The 18594-nt window shown below is 33.9% G+C and overlaps 2 protein-coding genes across 2 annotated transcripts; one reads left to right on the forward strand and one right to left on the reverse strand.

The window, feature by feature from the left end:
* Positions 1-544: 544 nt before the first annotated feature.
* On the reverse strand, positions 545-8819 carry LOC128227423 (cytochrome c oxidase subunit 5A, mitochondrial-like). The gene is made up of 7 exons (XM_052937947.1): positions 8675-8819; positions 7828-7864; positions 7545-7635; positions 7119-7223; positions 4014-4173; positions 3117-3162; positions 545-755 (listed from the first exon to the last, which is right to left on the reverse strand). Exons 1-6 carry the CDS (start codon positions 8748-8750, stop codon positions 3146-3148), a joined length of 486 nt encoding a protein of 161 aa, XP_052793907.1. The 5' UTR covers positions 8751-8819; the 3' UTR covers positions 545-755; positions 3117-3145.
* Positions 8820-12203: 3384 nt separating this feature from the next.
* Positions 12204-18536, forward strand: LOC128227422 (uncharacterized protein C9orf85 homolog). The gene is made up of 4 exons (XM_052937946.1): positions 12204-12481; positions 15723-15836; positions 16231-16313; positions 17751-18536. The coding sequence occupies exons 1-4, from the start codon at positions 12273-12275 to the stop codon at positions 18098-18100; spliced, it is 756 nt and encodes a 251-aa protein (XP_052793906.1). The 5' UTR covers positions 12204-12272; the 3' UTR covers positions 18101-18536.
* The last annotated feature ends 58 nt before the right edge of the window (positions 18537-18594 follow it).

Below are 18594 nucleotides of genomic sequence, written 5' to 3' on the forward strand. Positions count from 1 at the left end.
TAAGGACATAACAGTGTAGGTTGTCATGTATGGGTGGTATTTTTTTATGTTCAGAGGCAATTTAAAATAACTTGCCATATGTATTTGACACGTAAAGGCAAGATCAACTTTTCATGTACTGACCTTGTTCGTAGTTCAATGTCACATTCGGGGGCATTCGTCACATACGTGTTCAAACCATGAATTTTGACCTACTGACCTTAAAACCATTAGGGTCATCTTCTGACCAGACTCAATGTGTTAATCTTTCCATCATGGCTATATGTTTCTACATGCATGTGGTAATTATATGCACAAGAATTCATCTGGAGCTTGGTATATTGCATTGGGGTCAACTATCAAATGATGTATGAAGAATCTTGTGTCCTGTACATGTTTTCAAACAACGTTTAACTCAAATATAAATTCCTCCTAATATTTTTAATTTAGACCATATCTGTTGCCATGCATGATTGCTGAATGCCACCATTTTGACACATCATTTGCATCACAGTCGAAAATCAGTATTTAAGTTTATTTTGAGTATGGTTTCAGAAAATGAGGAGACTTTTTAGCATATTTATTAATGATTCAAACGACACACTACTTCAAACTTCACCATACTGTTATTTCACTTTTTTATTCAATGTTTGTAACAAAGTTAACCAATTATCTTTAAAAATTATATTATCACAAAAAACAATCTTCCACTAGAAGTCTATAACTGTTCTGTAACTTGCTTTCTTCTTTTGCTGACAAATGACTTGGCAAAATATCTGAAAAGAGAAATGCACCCTGTTAATATGGATATTCTCCTAAAGAAAATTGGTTGATTGGTAAGGGAAGGCCCCCATGGTTCTATCTCTTGCCTAGGCATATGTGATTTGTGGTCACTAAGCCAGATAGTGGGTTTTCTTTAGACCAGACTTGGCACAACATCATGCCAACCAAAGAGACTTAGCAAAAGTTAACATCTTCATATCTACAGAAAAGTTGTAAAACAATAGCCATAACAAGAGCTTTAAGGGCCCCTATGAAAGTACATTTGAAAGGGGATGCAATTAAAAGGCACGTTATTAAATACATGTTGTATATAAACAAGAGGGACATGATGGCCCTAAAAGCTCACCTAAGCAAAGGGCCACAACTCTGTGATAAAGCATTAATAAAAATGTTGCAATTTAAACATATCTTTACTGATGACGATGCCTTGTTTTATATTTGTTAAGGGTCATTTAATGAAGATACCTGTGAAGTTTCCTTGAATTTGGCCTAGTAGTTACAGAGATTTTTTTTTAAAGCAAAACAGTAAGTCGGTCATTTTGTTATTGTTGTTGTTGATCAATCAGTGAATTTGGCCTGGTAGTTTCAGAGGAGATGTTTTTTAAAGCAAAACAGGAAGTTGGCCAGATTGTTGTTGATCAATCACAACTCCTTGTTGTATTTTGTAGAAGGTTACCCAAGGAACCTTCCTGTCAAGTTTCATTGAATATGGACAGGTAGTTTTAGAGGAGATGTTTTTTTAAATTAAAACAGGAAGTTGGCCATTTTGTTGTTGTCGTTGTTGATCAATCGTGACCCCTTGTTGTATTTTTGTAGAAGGTCACCCAAGAAAGCTTCCTGTAAAGTTTCATTGAATTTGGAGTGGAAGTTTCAGAGGAGAAGATTTTTTAAAGCAAAACAGGAAGTCAGCCATTTTGTTGTTGTTGCTGTTGTTGATCAATCGTGACCCCTTGTTGTTTTTTTGTAGAGGGTCACCTAAGGAAGCTTCCTGGAAAGTTTCATTGAATTTGGACTGGTAGTTCAGAGATGTTTTTTAAAGCAAAATAGGAAGTCGACCATTTTGTTGTTGTTGTTGATCAATCGTGACCCCTTGTTGTAATTTTGTAAAAAGTCACCCAAGGAAGCTTCCTGAATAGTTTAATTGAATTTGGACTGGTAGTTTTAGAGGAGATGTTTTTTTAAAGCAAAACAGGAAGATGGCCATTTTGTTGATGTTGTTGTTGTTGATCAATCCTGACCCCTTGTTGTATTTTTGTAGAGGGTCACCCAAGGAAGCTTCCTGTAAAGTTTCATTGAATTAGGACTGGTAGTTTCAGAGGAGATGTTTTTTAGGGCAAAACAGGAAGTCTGCCATTTTTTGTTGTTGTTGTTAATCCATCGTGACCCCTTGTTGTATTTTTGTAGTTGGACACCCCAGGAAGCTTCCTGTGAAGTTTCATTGAATTTGGCCAGGTAGTTTCAGAGGAGATGTTTTTTTAAGAAATTGTTGACGGACGGACGGACGACGGACAAAGACCGATCACAATAGCTCACCAGAGCACGATTAAAATGTATGTCATTCAAATATCATCATCAACAGTTTAGATTTTCTAAGTATACAAAGAGCCTTATTTTCAAACATGAATTACATAACTTGCCACAAAAAGCTTTTTATTACTCTGAGCAAGTATGGAAAGCTTGAACGTAAATATTAAATGTTCGTTAAGTTATTAACGAAACTATTAATAAATGTCATAATTTTTTAGTATACAAAGGGCCATAAAAGTGACCATATTTAAGCATAAGTTAAATAACTTGTCACAAAAAAGTGCAATTTTACTGTGAGGAAGTAAAGAAAGTTCGAACCTTATATCTATAACATTTTTAAAGTTATAAACTAAACCATAAAATTGTAATAATTTTTAGTATACAAAGGGCTGTAAATCTTACAATACTTAAGAGTAAGTTACACATCACTTTACAAAAGATTTTAATGTTACAGTGAGATGGTTCAGAAAGAATGAATTTGGTATGTTTAGCGGCTGATAAGTTATTAACAAGAAATAAAAAAATCTGAACGAATCGACAGACATATAAGGTTTTTTTTAAAGGGCACCATCATTTTTTTATGAGGCCCTTATATATCAAGTTGTAACAAAAAGGTTTCCCAGAGTAGAGAAAGTAAAATTGATTTTCTAAACTGAAGCTGACACCCATGTATGATGTAATCAAATACATTATAAAAATGTAATATATTAAAGCAGTAATTGAAACTCTTGATCAAAGAAGTCACAAGTCTATAATTTTTTGAAGCACACGAAAGAACACAAGAATACAACTATACTGGAAATGAAATAAAAACATTCAATACTTACAAATACAAAATGGCGGTTAACTAGCACAGTTAGTCAAGAGACCTTCCTGAAAATAAAAGTAAACAAGACTAAAGGTAACTGCACATTCATCATCATTACAGATTAATTCATTTTCTCTGGTGAGGTACATGTTCTAAAATCCGCATAGTGCTAGTGATATTTCACAACTAAATACTACCAAAAGTAGTATATATGAAAAATTAAAAAGACGTGAACATATTTCAAATGTAAAGCTGGCATGGATTGATGCACTTAGTTTTTTTCTATTCTTATTTCTTTATACACCAATATTTACACCTCAACTTCCATTCCTTAAATGAACTGCCTTTCGGCAATTGCATTTATCAATCGATGAACGCAACATCTTCGGATATGTTCGGATTGCAATTCATCGCATAACAATATACATGAAAACTATTGATCTTGTTATTGTTTGTATTGTGTCAGAAGGTCCCATAAATTATAAATCAACATTTTAGAAAGTGTAAATTTATTATATTTTAAATGTGCTGTTGCCATAAGTGTTTCAATTTTACGTTGAAAAGTGATTTCAAGTGGCTGATCTTTTCCCGCGTTATTGTGACATCATTTGAAAAAATGTTTCCAGTTACAGTCGGGTCGTTCTATTTACAGAATGGGTAAGAAAGGATTACTGGAATGTTTTCTTAAATGAAATGAAGTATTTTTTTAACAATTCTTGAATAAAATAATGCGTTCATACCCCAATGACATCAACCCGGCAATTCATTCCTTTATTAGTACACTTAACTATGATCAATTAAATGGAAAATAATTATATATGAATATTATCTCTCAACCGTTGAGATGTACATGTAATTGTTTCAAACTTGACTTAAATTTTCATCTTAAACAATTGAGTGTTAATTTGAGGTGTACCTTTACTATCATAGTTGTGTACATCATCGGGCTCAGGGTAGTACAACTCGGGCTTGTCGTATCCCATCTGTTCGAGGGAGGCAATACCCAGCTCAGTCAAGGTAGGCTGGATAGCGGCCTGAAGGTTGTTCCATAGGACTGTGTCAGTGCCACACTTGAACTGGAAAATAAAAATTATATAATTGTAATTACTAGACACACAAGCATTAAAATGCTGCAATGTACAGCAATATATTTTAACATACAGCCAATCTTTTTGTATTGAATATTTTTGTTTAAAGTCACATAAGCCACAGCAGAATAAAACCAGAATTCCCTTGGTGGGGACAATTCCCATTAAACCATCAAGGTATCATGAACCATAATTAACGGAATTTTGGCGGAAAACTTTTACATAACAGCTCAGTTTTAAACATCCAATTGTTTATCCAATTGTTTTTTCGTTCTGGAGGTAGTTGGACATACTTTTGAACAAGGTCATCCTTTGTTTCAACATGTTTTGTTTTAAGTCAGAAGGTTAATAAGAAGTGTTCAAATAGCCTTATGCAACTAGCAACTTATTTTCTTAATCATAAATACAAAATAAATACACATGTCAAAATAGAGTACCGGTATGTGCCTTTAAAGGGACTATACACCAGATTGGCACCAAAAATTATTTTTTTCTGTAACGAATCTCAGGACATTTATTTAATAATAATGTTTTACTCTTTGATATCATAATTATAAAAAAAATACCAAAACGTAAAAAACAAGAGCTGTCACAGAGACAGCGCGCTCGACTATTCCGCCGCTTTTCAATGTAAGGATTGAAAAGTTTTGGCGAAACATGCATGGATCACTGTTAGATTAGATTTCAATGCAATACATGATGTGCTGAGATATTAACATAAATGTGGTTACATGGAAAATTTTAACCAGAATATTTAAATCTAATAATAAAGGGCCATTATTTGCAAAATACAGTTATCTAACTTGGTTATTCAATTACATTGGGTGGTTGAATACCATTGTATAAAGTCTCAACGCAAAACATCAAGTAGTTGCTGAGATATTATCCTATGTGTGCTAACATGCAAGACCTTAACCAGAATTTCTAAGTCTCATAATAAAGGGGCAAAAATTATATAATATGAAAGATAGAGTTATCTTACTTGATTAAACAAGAAGGTTAAATGGTTGGGAGCCTGTGTGTTAAGTTTCAATGCAATACATGATGTATTCGCTGAGGTATCAACTTCAATATGGTTACATGCAAAACCTTAACCAGAATTTCTATGTCAAAAAAGGGGCCATTATTTGAATTTAATGCAAACTAGAGTTATCTAACTTGGTTAATTAAGTGGGTTGGATGGTTGAGTACCATTGTATCAAGTCTCAATGCAATACCTCAAGTAGTTGCTGAAATAAAACCTCAACCTGAATTTCAAAGCGAATAATAAAGGCCTATAATTTGCATTAAATGGAAACTAGAGTTATCTTACTTGGTTGAATAAGTAGGTTGGATGGTTGAGTACCATTGTATCAAGTCTCAATGCAATACCTCAAGTAGTTGCTGAGATATTAACCTATGTGTGCTTGCATGCAAAACCTTAACCAGAATTTCTAAGTTGAATAATACAGGGCAATTGTTTGCATTAAATGCAAACTAGAGTTTTCTAATTTGGTTAATTAAGTAGGTTGGATGGTTGAGTACCATTGTATAAAGTCTCAATGCAATACCGTAAGTAGTTGCTGAGATTTTAACCTATGTGTGCTTGCATGCAACACCTTAACCAAGGTGTGACGCCGACGCTTGGGTGAGTAGTATAGCTCTCCATATTCTTCGAATAGTCGAGCTAAAAATCGAGTTGGAGACCGGGTTCGAACCGGTGTCGCCAAAATTGCAGTCCAGTGTTGTATCCACTGTGCTACGAAGGCTTACCCTAAACAGTTGGGATTTTTAAGCTATAAACCTAACTTGGTAATATCATATGATAACATCCACTAGTCAATCACGCATAAGGAATGAATTCTACTAGCTGGTAGACATACCTAGTAATCTCTTTTAATGGAAAAATACGAAAAAACTGCTAAAAATAAATTGATTGTAAAATATGTGGCACTTCAGTTAGTAAGTTTCAATGCACTACACATCGATACCAAGTTTATGTCAGTTTTTGACAATTTTCTTATTTTTCACTATTTCAAAATACGGTAATACAGCCCCTTTCACATACATGCAGCCAGTCTGAAAAAAAATCAACTTGGGAGAGGTTGTCTGCTCCTTCTTTGGGGAAATTTAGTTGGCTGTCATGTGTTTAAGCAACATAATCTTTCTTTGGCTTAAATCTGTTTTCTGGGCAGTGCACAAGTAATGTTTCTAAACACTGTTTTTCAACCAATAGGAAGAACATGAACACTACCAGTGTGCATGCTCCAATGAAGATTTACTGTCTGGGATGTTAGTGTTAAGAGATAATGCATGCTCACAGGCCATATATTTACATTAAATAAATATAGACCGATCAAACTTTGCGAAAACAAAAAAATATGTAAATAGACAACCAGAGGGATAGTGACAATTAAATCAATTACTCACACTAGAGGGGGAGCAACAATTAATTTATTTACATCCACTGGAGTGATAGCAACAACTGAATCTATTTCTGAATGAATTTGCAGCCTCACTCTGATAACTTGTTATATTAAAAAATTGGGCCACACTATCAAATTACAATGTGGACAGTATGAGCAGAATTACTAAAGAGTATGTTTGGCCCCCAAATTTGGAAAAACTTAAAGAGTCTGGGCCAATATCTGGTTGTCTCAGGCTCTCAGACTATTATTTTACAGACTGTATTATATGTTTACAAGAATAAATTTATAATGAAGTATTTAAGTGGATTTTGTTTTTATAACTTGATAAGAACACTATTATTGGAAAATGTGATAAAACTGAAAAGCTGTCACCAATCCTACATGTATAAAAACTATTTATTAAAAAGAAATTCATAAATTTAAATTCTCAAAAAGAAATATTCAAACAGCTTAATGAACATAACCTCTCTTAAAATTAATATAGAATACTACATTCCCGAAAACAGGATAGTCATTAGTGTATACCTTGACAGCCTCCAATACACGGATGGCGAGACCATAGTCATTAAGTTTTCTGCAGGCCCTCATCAGGTTAGACACCTCTTCAGATCCGGGTACATAGTCATCACCCTGAATAAACAATTATATACCAGTTAATTGAAACATGCATGTAAATAATATCATTACATACAGTCCAAGACATAGATGTATCAAGAATCTCATCACCTGAAAATCAGGTGAAATGCAATAGGCTTGTACTCTTTCAAACTTCAAAACATCATTTCGCAAGTACAGAAAAAGGATAAAATACTACAGATGAGTTTTGCTTAATATTATTATAACCTTTTTAACATCATTCAATGCTATTTAACTAAATAGCATGCATGAAAAATTCTTAAACAAGTGTTAACATTGTTCAATGCAAGCAAAGTAGTCTCATAAACATTTTACCTGCATTTCCGTGAGGAATTCTCTAAGCTCATACCCATCAGATGTTCCCTCTTGAATCATCTTTAACAATTCTTTGTTAGATGCTAAGTAACTGAAATGCATAGTGTTCCCCATAAAAAAATATGAAACAAACAACTTCAAACATTTAATTGGGATGGAATACTTTAAAGATGACTCAAGAAAAATATATATTCAGGCTTACAAAAGTTTGACACAAATACACACTTAATTGAAACATTCATAGAGCTTTAAAGTGCTTGTATTTACATGATTGAATACTTACTCATCAGCTACACTGTATGCTCTTACACTGGTTACAGCTGAAAGAGAGCAACTTATTTTCATCAAATCAATTGTTAAAAGGTATCTTTTGGGTATATTCTTTTACTTTTTTAGAAAAAGATATCATGGTTAAACGCAAACACATAAACATTTAAGTGGGAATTATGTTTTCTGTGATTTGTATCATCATTTTGCCATCTAGAATGCTTAACTATGATCAAATATAAAAGAATATAATATATGATGACCCAGCTACAATCCTTAGTCTAAATGCCCCAGTCAATTTTAACCAGGCCCCCCCCCACGCCCGGGTGTATAGCGGGGAAAATGGGCCATGTTATTACCTTCCAGGTGGCCCGGCAGTGACGAGTGAATGCGATGGTTTTGTTTAATAGCGGGGAATGGGCCTTACCTAGGTATCTAGTCCCGTGGTGTGGGGGCATTTGGTGGATATTTTACCAGCAGTTTGTCCCTGCAGGACAGGGATTGGCTGGACCAAAAGTCAAAGTCCCTGCTATATTTTACAAATTTTTTTTTTTAAGCTTACTTTATAAGTGCGCTACATCTATTAGCTTCTTGGTCAATGTTTACTCTTTGTAATTAGTAAATAATTTGTGAGTCAATGTCAATGATTGCAAGTCTTTGCTAGGGCGATACAGTACGATATCTATGGCAGTTTTTTTAAAGAAAAACAAATACCTAATCATGATGATAAACATTGATAATCTGCAATATATCTGCGAACGTGATCTACCAAAATCTGAAAATGACCGGGCATGACCGAACATTGCTCCAACGCTTTATTTTTCGTTTAAAAAATAAACGAACAACAAGAAATACATATTCACCTATAGGATTTTGTCTAGCTATCAAGGCACCGGCCTTGACCAATGTTCTTGAGCGTGAAACCAGCGAACGTAACATTTCGACGGTGGTTTGCTTGTCCTTGGAACACAACCGGAAGCAGTCAAAGTCGCTACCGTAGATACAACAAGGTTACACTCCACTCAATGACATTTTGTACTGCAGGCGGCTGTTTTCTTCATAAAACTACTCCAAGGCTAAACGATTAAAGGGAAGTAGACCCTAATAAATCAGCTTTTTTGAGACAACTTATGTAAACTTTAATTCAAATTATTTAAATGATTTACTTAAAAAGACTCGACCTTGATGTTGTTTATTGGGGTCCTACTAAACACTACAAAGTCAGGCGAAGTCTAGCAAAGTCAGTTTTATTTTTAATTTATTTAGAATATTTATTATTTATGTCGGACAAACGTAGAATTTATAGCAAATATATTTTTAAATATGTGAAATTACATTGCTGCAAGGTAGCAAAGGTCAACAACTAAAGTAATCGCGGACCAATTACCCCTAGTCCACTTATTTTACACTTTCATTCCATATTTTGAAGGATCGCATTAATTTTGTTTTTCTATTATTCCATAATGCTTTTAATAAAATTATTTTAGATCTTATTATTGCAAATGCATCTGTTCTATATTTTTTATGGTCTTGCAAAGTCAATCAATGTGAAGCAAGTCAGGCAACGTGTAGCTAAGTCCGGCAAAGTCAGGCTATAATAATAATAATAATAATAATAATAATAATAATAATAATAATAATAATAATAATAATAATTATAACTTTATTTAAAGAAGGTAACACATTAAGACATAGGCATCATAATATTATTATGAAAAACATAACACACCTCTTATTTACAATGCGGCCTTCTGAAAAAAAAACATACACAGAGACACACACGCAAACACACATACACACACACACCAAAAAAAATAAGATGTGATGCAAATAATACTCAAAACACAAATGAGTAAACACATTTCAGTACCGCAAAAATACATATTGTTAAAAAGCATTATTACATTTTTTTCATCATGGCATATAACTAGAATTAATGATCGTTTTGACATGTAAAATGCTTAGAATGGGATTTCAGAAAGGTACGTATTAAAATGTAATACGAAAACATAAAGAAACATGAATATAATACATTCATTTAACACATCAATGCTTAATAATACATCAATTTGTACCTAAATGTGAACAAGAAATATCATCAAAATTGTTTAACTGAGTAAGTAGGACAGTCACACATTTATTTAACACCTTACTCAACAAATACATACTATAAACTATACCTGTGGTATGCATGGAATTATGCATACAATTTTTACAACGGATTTTGCGATTGATGATGTAAATAGAACTTCTTGCAGCGGGTTTTAAATGTATTTTCCGTGTTGGACTTGCGTATTTCTTCTGGTAAAAAATTCCAAACTTTCCCACTGTAGCATGCAAACGAGTGTTTCTTGTATTGTGTTTTATGTCGAAAGTGAGCAATGTCTTGTCGCGTGGAAGATCGTAATCCATATCTTGTGTTGCTAGATATCTTAATAATGTCTCTTATGTAACTCGGTGTAAGATTATTAATGGGTTAAAATACCATAACAGCCGTTTGATATCTGCAGCGGTATTCAATTGAAGCCATTCTATTTTTTTAAATAATTCATGTCATGGCGTTCTAATAGGCTTAGGCTAAAGAGAATAATTTTTGCAGCTCTTTTTTGAAGCATTGTGATTCGTCTCATATGCGTTTGCTTAATTTCCCCCCAAACGCTACAACAATAGTCAAACATAAGCTAGCAAAGTCAGGGTTTTTTGGCATTTTAGTAAAATATATATTATCTATGTTGGACAAGTTCATTATTTTACACTATTGCTGTTTTAGAAACGATCACAATAATTTTGATGTATTAATGTATTAATATTCAGTTATGATATATTATTTTAGATCTTATAAATGCAAATAAACGTTTAAATTTTTGTTGTGAACATATACTAATCTTTACTAGTTATAGTCATTTGATTGTCACTACCTATTGTATGTTCGTTGTGATGGGGTCTGACTTTAGTTTTCAACGTCTAGCAAAGTCAATCAACGTGTAGCAAAGTCAGGCAAAGTCAGACACAGTATAACAAATTCAAATAATCTTTTGTTTATTTTAACTGCTTTTAAGCATGCATTAAACGAATTATAAAATTTATATTGTAAAATATATGTTTAATTACTTAACGGACCATGGACACTACGGACCAGACATAACGGACCATATTCGGGAACAATACGGACCGTTATTTAATATTTTACTCTCAGTTAGTTTTACCTTTATAACATACAATATGTGCGGACATTACGGACCATGATTTATAATTTTCTCACAGCTTGTTTTAACTTTATAAAGTACCATATTTGTGGACACTGCGGATCATGTAACTCACAGTTTGTTTTCTGATAAATAGTTCATTTCAAATCGAAAATGCATCCTTAGATTTTAGCAAATAAAGCGGTCTAAGTTTCCCCATGCAAACCACTTTTTCAATTTATTAAATTTATAAGTATGGCTGCCATATCGTTGCCTATGCAGTAGACCATAACATATTTAGCTTGTGCAGGCCTCTCCTGTAAGGTGGGTCAATGAAGCTTTTGTGACATGGCAGTACTACTGACACTGCTAGTTCTGTGATGATCTCCATATCTTGCTGCTCTGCACTGGATTATTTCAATTTTCCCAATGTTACTTTGTTATGGATCCCAGATGATGCTTCCATACTTCAGTATTGGGCGGACAAAGGTCTTGTAGCAAAGGTCTTTTGTGGCTCTAGGGCACTGATTAATAATATATGTCATGTGTTTCCGTTCTGGATAGAAAAATCCGACCGAGGGCAACTGCGTTGCCAGGTAACGAGGCTTGCTGGCCACGCAGCGTGCCCTAGGGTCGGATTTTCCTATCCGGAACGGACACACATGATAGATATATTTTCTAGCATACCTTGAATTCCATTTTTTTAGTGAAAAAAATACATAGAAAATTGCATTTCACCGAACTTTTTATTCACTGCATACGTCAAGAAGTTCCTTCAATATCACGTCTTTTAAGTGTTATTTTGTTTTGTTTTGAAGATATATTTTTTGTAAAGTTAATGTTGATGAAACTAATCTATTGAAATCTCATAATTGTGGTTACATAAAGTGTGTAATAAAAGAAATAAAAAGTAATGTATATACGTCACAGTGCGTGACTCATCTGCCATGGGGGGGCCAGCTGGAATTTTCAAATCTTAGCCATGTCGTTTGAATTATGTTGATTTTTAATATAGCGATCCCATGGATAATCGTTTAAAGCAAAACATGTAATGTTGATTACTTTTCCGACCTTAGTTTTCATAATTTTTTAAACAAAATACATCTTTTTCCATTACCTCGACTAGATCGAAATATAGTTGTATGTGACCGTTTTAAACTGTTGACCGCAACGTGAACTAAAATAATTTGCCTTTGTGTAATTCGCATTTGACAGCACAACGTGATTGACGAAATAAGACGCACAATTACACAACTGTCTGGAAATTCCGGTCAAAATGAGCAGTCAACGGGGTAACGTGAAGAAGTCAGGACCACCAAAGTACCAAAACAAAAGGGGTTTCAAAAATGTGTATCATGACACTAGTATTCAGACCAAGAAAATAGTAAATACTGAAGTAGCTGGAGTGTGCAAGAAGTGCAAGGATGTCATTGAATGGAAAATCAAGTACAAGAAATATAAGCCACTAACCCAGCTTAAGACATGGTCAGTATCATTATGTTGATTACAAGAGATGACATATATATATAGTCAATCCACTAGTTTTTTAACTATTGTTACAGTACCGTTACCTATACATGTGTTGAGAAAGTAAGTGGTCTGGAAGCTCAGTCAGTAGGCCCCTCGATCTGTAAGCAAAGGGTCTTGGGTTTGTGCCTGGTTGGGTTGCACATTTTTCTGTGCATGTGCGTTTGGTTTGTGGTCACAAGGCGGTTTCCTACGGGCTAGTCCATATAAACAGCCGCTTCAGAGTCTTTGACGATTTTTGTGTTGATGACTCTACGCGTCCATATCCCACTTGTTGGTTTCCTAGCCAAGAATGACCAATCCCAGCGCTAAGTATTCTGAGCGGAAAGATAACGGGCCTCTGCTAGATACAGGGCTCTCGCGAGGGGGCGACTTGGGCGAAGTGGTCGCCTAAAATTCCCAGACTTCGCCCATTTGTATCATCAAAGCGACATTGACTTCGCCGAAAAAAATAGCACATTGTAAATCTGTCAATCAGCAGTCTTTGGCCACTGTCACATTAGTCAAAACACCGCAATTAGCCATTCATAAAATTAGGTAATCACCTAATCCGATAATTGGGCCGTGTCATCCAATTACCCAAACATCGCCAGTAGGCGGAGCTATTGATGGTCAACCAATCAGAATGTACATTGAGAAGTCCCTGATCAAATGAAATAAGTTTGTTTTAATCAGATTGAAAAGGCGACATAATTATGAAAAATCTTGTTAAGCATTAAAGAAGTTAAAAAGTAATTGATATATGTATTGAACAAACAATGCCAGACATTTTAAACATTGTTGATTTTGAAGCAGACGGTCATAACCATCTCGGGCCATCGGCAAGGTGGCGCTAAGAAAATCAATAACATGACGTATCAACAAATATTTGATTGGTTTAAGTGAACTGTTCATGATAAAAAATGATTTGTAAACACAAAAATATCTTCTTTTTTTGCTTAATGTAGTGTTTACTTAGAGTATTTTTCTCCTGTTGATGACTTTAAAATCAGCGAGATCGCCATTTTGTCAGAACATTTTTCCGAGTTATATTTTTCAACCTCCCATTATGTATTGGTTAAAATTTCATCAAGAACAGTGATTTAAATGTCATTTGGTTCTTAAATGTCAGCATATTGAAAATTATTTAGCCAGAGACAAGCATATAACAGCATAGCTGAATGTGACATTCGTACCCATCCCGAACGTACCAAAATAAGATTCGTCCCCCTACTATATTGACAGTTCATTTATAAGGTCATTTTGATTGTTTAAAATCCTTAGCTGTCTTGGTGTTTGATTCATTTTGGATGCTATTTGGAGATAAACTATGTGACATTGACAAATACACTTTTGCTGAGCCAAAAATGATACATTATTTGTGAACATTTTATATAGTTATAGCAATTAATTTGAATGTGAATGTAAACTTAGGTGTGTGGTATGGCATAGTTTTTGTATCAGGTGTTACGAAAAGTGTCACTTCTCCCTAAAGTCTCCCCACTTCTCCCTAAATTGACTGAAGGGACCGTGACTGTATACATGTATATACGCAATATCCTATTCCTACCAGTGGTTTTGCTGAGATCAAGTTTAGCTTGACTTCTATCCTGTTAATTTGGGCACAAATTTCATCTTGGTAGGTGGTATGTCAAAATACTAGGGATGGAAACCGGATACCAAATCGGTATCCGGATATTCGTATCAAGTGTTCGAATACTATCCTGATACTCGTATCAAATTGTTTTCATAATAAGTAAATTTCCTATTATATGTCACCCACCTTCTTCTTTATTTGACGTAATTGTCCACTTAATTTATAATTCGTCATATGGCAATTTCACTTTTTCATTCATTCTTTCTCAGTCTTAATAATTTATAATGTTATTATCAAAGCTAAACAACTCATTTTACGTCATAAAACTCATGATGAATAGCACATAAACACCTCGCGAATTTGATAGTCACTTCGGCCGAGGTGGTTGCTTGGTTACTGCCACGTGCTTTCGAGTTTGTTATTTATCAGCAGGTTTCATGTTAAATGACGCTTTGATTATTTGATAGTCGATTGTAATTTTATTTCATTACATTGTTTGATTTAATGCAATACCTACAATTTCTGCGGTGTTTTGTAATGAAGGATATAATTGCGGAAAAGATAAGGAAACAAAAAGACGATCTGATTTTTCTTTATTTACATGCGTGTACTTTTTTTATTTATCAATAAACTAAACATGTTTACATATCGTATGAAAAATATGAAATAAGTATTTGATTGAAAAGTGAAAAGATAAACATTTTTTTTTTGTATTTATTGTTCAGATAGCAATAATTTCTTCATGCATATTCATAAAAAATATGATTGGTAATTAATAGCTTTGATTGCACGACCCTTATCTTGTGATTGGACGATCAATTCCTACGGATTAATGATCAATCCGTTTGATATCAACTAGTGCCAATTAGTGTCAATTAAGCACATCTGAGTTCATAAAACAACACTTGTCATTGTAAACAAGGTCATAGTACTGTACTTCACAGGGTGCTGCACAAGGACACAATATCACGCCTTGTGCAAACACCCAATTAGCAGACGATTTGTGACACATATATGTATACCCGCTTCGCGACAGACACAGTTGATCATCTGAAATATTTCATCGGAAAAGTTTTATAACAATTGCTATGTCTCTGCTAAGATATTTCATTGAAATTTTAATTCTTAACGAATATTCGAATACCCATTTTGGTATCCGAATACTTGCGTGATATCCGGATACTCGGATATTCGCTTCCATCCCTACAAAATACTGTTACCTTTAAAGTTTTGAGAAGCACAGTTGGTAGAACAAATTCTAACAACAACACTACTTATTTGAAACATATTCTTTAATAGGAAACAGGGATTGGGTCTGAGGGACCTAGGGTCAAGGTCACTGTCATTGAAAAAAGAAAAACAGTTGAAACTGATTATCTTCAGTTATGGTTGATAATTGTCACCAAACTTGGTGTGTAGAAAGAATTTATGGAGACCTTTCATGGGATTGTGTTAACATACCGGTACACACAACACGCACACAATCAGCTGACATATAATTCTCACAACACAGGCTGAAGTTCTTCTGTCAATCATTGAAAACCTGGTTTTGTCGCATTGCGTCATTTCTTGTTTTACATATTTAATTACTAATTGATTTAAGATTTCTTTTTTCTTCACTAGTGCGGACTGCAAAAATAGGACTGTGAGACATGCCTATCACGTGTTTTGCCAGGGCTGTGGTGAGGCGAAAAAGAAGTGTACAAAATGTGGAGAAAAGAAAGATATTGTCCAGCAGTAAGTTGCAGTGAAAATGCCATTATTTCATGCTGAAGTTTCTTTCATGTTTCCTTAAATATTAAATTTTAACTATCACCTTAACTTTAATCATCATATTTTCCCCAATTTTTTGGTTGTTAATGGTTGTGTTTTTCTCTAGTCAATACACTCATGTTTATAAATACTATAATTCATTTCAAACAGAAACTTAGTTTTCTTGCAAAACCAAGTAAAATGTTCATGTTGCTTAAGTGGTCGACATTTGCACAAGCCTACAAGCTCTAAACTGGTAGATTGCTTTCAGGGCTTTTTTAAATTATCTTCTTTACAAAGAAATTTTTGATGGAAAGTACTAGTATAAGGATTTGGGCTTGTTCATCCCAAATTTTTATTTCAATGACTTTTATTTCAGGCCATCCCTCTCTGATGCTGCCTTAGCTTCCCAGGATCGGGAGCTGCAGTTTGAGTTGGAGCAGTTGCAAGAAAGAAAACGACGTAAGGCTTGGTTTTAAAAACATTGCTTGAATAAATCTCATTATTTGACATACATTAGTTTTTTATGCATGCAAGACAATTTACAGCGAGAATTGTATTTGAAGGACTAACTGGCACTTCTGTTTTGAAATGTTTTTCCCAGGACATTTTAGACAATCATTGTTGCAAACAAAGTAACAATTGTATGAATTGATAAAAGTTGAATATTATTGAAACATTTAACTTCCAGTTGAGTTTAAATCAAAGGCATTATCTAAGACATGCAAAAAAAGTTTGGTTTAAAAACAACACTACATGTACACTAGCGCACGCCAATGGAAAATTGTGATGTAAAGATGGCTGATGTGGTTACGATCACTTTTTTTGCATGTTGTTTTGTGTGCTTTAGTTTTCAAAGATGCCATTAGTCTTGTGATTTCCATTTGTAAATAATATGTTGTATATTGTGCATGAATTAGTTCTCAATTTCTAATGATTGTTTTACCTATGTAATGGTAAACTTGGAACATTATGCTCTGACAATCTTTATTATCTCATCTGTGTAGCCATCATTCACTCATGGTCTCCCATTCCAAAAAATCTAGCAACTTACAAGCAAATGCACTGCATAAGTTTTTGTTGTCAGTTTTTTTTACGCTAGATTTTAGTTCAATGAAAGTTCACACAGAGTAAAAACATAATTTATATTTACTTGCACCATTTTTCAATCATTCATTACAATTTTGTGTTCAGTTTTAGATTTTCCAAACAATACCACTTTTTGACTAGAACCTGCAATAAATCAAGAACTATGCAAGCTAGGCTTATGAAACCTGGTATGTTTGATGAAGGGTCATAGATAATGCGTGTCATATTTGTTTTTGTCTGACAAAACATTTGACTACAATGACAAAACAAATAGCCACCAACTCCTTGATATTAATATCATATCAGAAACCGTTGTTTTTCATCACTAATTGGCTTGCACTTATTAAAGGAAAGATATTCTAACACCCTTTTTATATGCTGTGACATCCCTAGTTAGGTTTATATGGGCACGAGACAAGTCTTCAAACTTGATTGTTGGAACACAGGCCACAAGTAACAAGTATTATGGAATATCTTGTGTCAGGATTAAGCATGTTGCAGCATTTAATGCGTGTCTGAATGCAACTTCAGCATTTATAGTCATTCACAATTTCTTTCATAAGAATATGCTAGCACACTTCATGGAATTGATTCCATTTCATTCACAATTCAAACAGAATGAACACAAATAAATATGCGGTCAATGCAAAAGAGTATTACTAAGTCTTGTGCTTTGAAAGGATCTGCTTGTTTTAGATCAGTAAATTAGTTGTATGTACCGGTATACAAAAATGTATATATTAAGACAAGTGTGTTTATCTTTCAAATTTATTGCCATTATCAGGGTGTGTTTTCTTACTGATTTTACAGGAACATTCATGAGACTGCAGGAAAAGGGCATGCTGACATCTTTAGGAGACCCAAAGGCTGGTGGTGTGGAAGAATATGATGATGAGGACAGTAATGATGAGCTGGAAAATGAGGATACGGACGCTGATGGTAGTGGAATGGCTCCACATGATGCATTGGATGAGGTTCCTGATCACACTGTTGCAGGAATAAAGGCATCAGTTACATTGGGTCATGATGTTACAGAAACTCCATGCCTAAGTGATGTAGCCGAGACCAAGACTGCAACTGATAGGAAAAGTGATGATGCTGATCTGTGTGCACAAACAGTTGACTTAAATATTTCCTCTAAAGAAAATGTGGAATCGTAAGAATATTCCAAAGTAACACTTTAAGCCTTTACATAACATTGGGTTTTATGTCACCTGCAGATGGCGAATAACTTTGTCCGTTCAGTGTTGTCATCATCTGAGCCACTTTCATTTAAATTTGGTAGTCTTCAAACATTGTATGCACTATGGTCATGGTCAGTTGATGATTCTCTAGATCTTTGGGGCAATAGGTCAAAATGATCCTTATTAGAAAATTATGGGTTAGTTCAAAAGTTGAATTAAAAATCTTTAACATTTTTATAATTTATTTTTATTAAAAAAAGAAGCTCGTGTAACAGTATTGTATTCTTAACAACTGAAATTAACTATTGGCAAATGTTTAAGTTACAATATTTGTTCATCAAACATTGTTACAAGATGTTTTTAGAAATACAATATATGTATATAGCAATGTATTAATAAATCCTGAATCATTTGCTTTAGTTTAACAAGTGACATTCCTAAAAAGTATAATGTATCACAGATACAATGAC

Source organism: Mya arenaria, chromosome 3, assembly GCF_026914265.1.
Source record: "Mya arenaria isolate MELC-2E11 chromosome 3, ASM2691426v1".
Classification (NCBI taxonomy): Eukaryota; Metazoa; Mollusca; class Bivalvia; order Myida; family Myidae; genus Mya; species Mya arenaria.

Bases quoted from the DNA above. Each gene is read 5' to 3' on its own strand.
- LOC128227423 (XM_052937947.1), bottom strand. From the start codon at position 8,750: ATGTTACGTTCGCTGGTTTCACGCTCAAGAACATTGGTCAAGGCCGGT. The intron at 7,865-8,674 runs GTGAATATGTAT...GCTCTCTTTCAG, and splicing joins AGCTAGACAAAATCCTATAG to CTGTAACCAGTGTAAGAGCA. The intron at 4,174-7,118 runs GTATACACTAAT...TTTATTTTCCAG, and splicing joins GTGTATTGGAGGCTGTCAAG to TTCAAGTGTGGCACTGACAC.
- LOC128227422 (XM_052937946.1), top strand. From the start codon at position 12,273: ATGAGCAGTCAACGGGGTAACGTGAAGAAGTCAGGACCACCAAAGTAC. The intron at 12,482-15,722 runs GTCAGTATCATT...TTTCTTCACTAG, and splicing joins CTAACCCAGCTTAAGACATG to TGCGGACTGCAAAAATAGGA. The intron at 15,837-16,230 runs GTAAGTTGCAGT...CTTTTATTTCAG, and splicing joins AAGAAAGATATTGTCCAGCA to GCCATCCCTCTCTGATGCTG.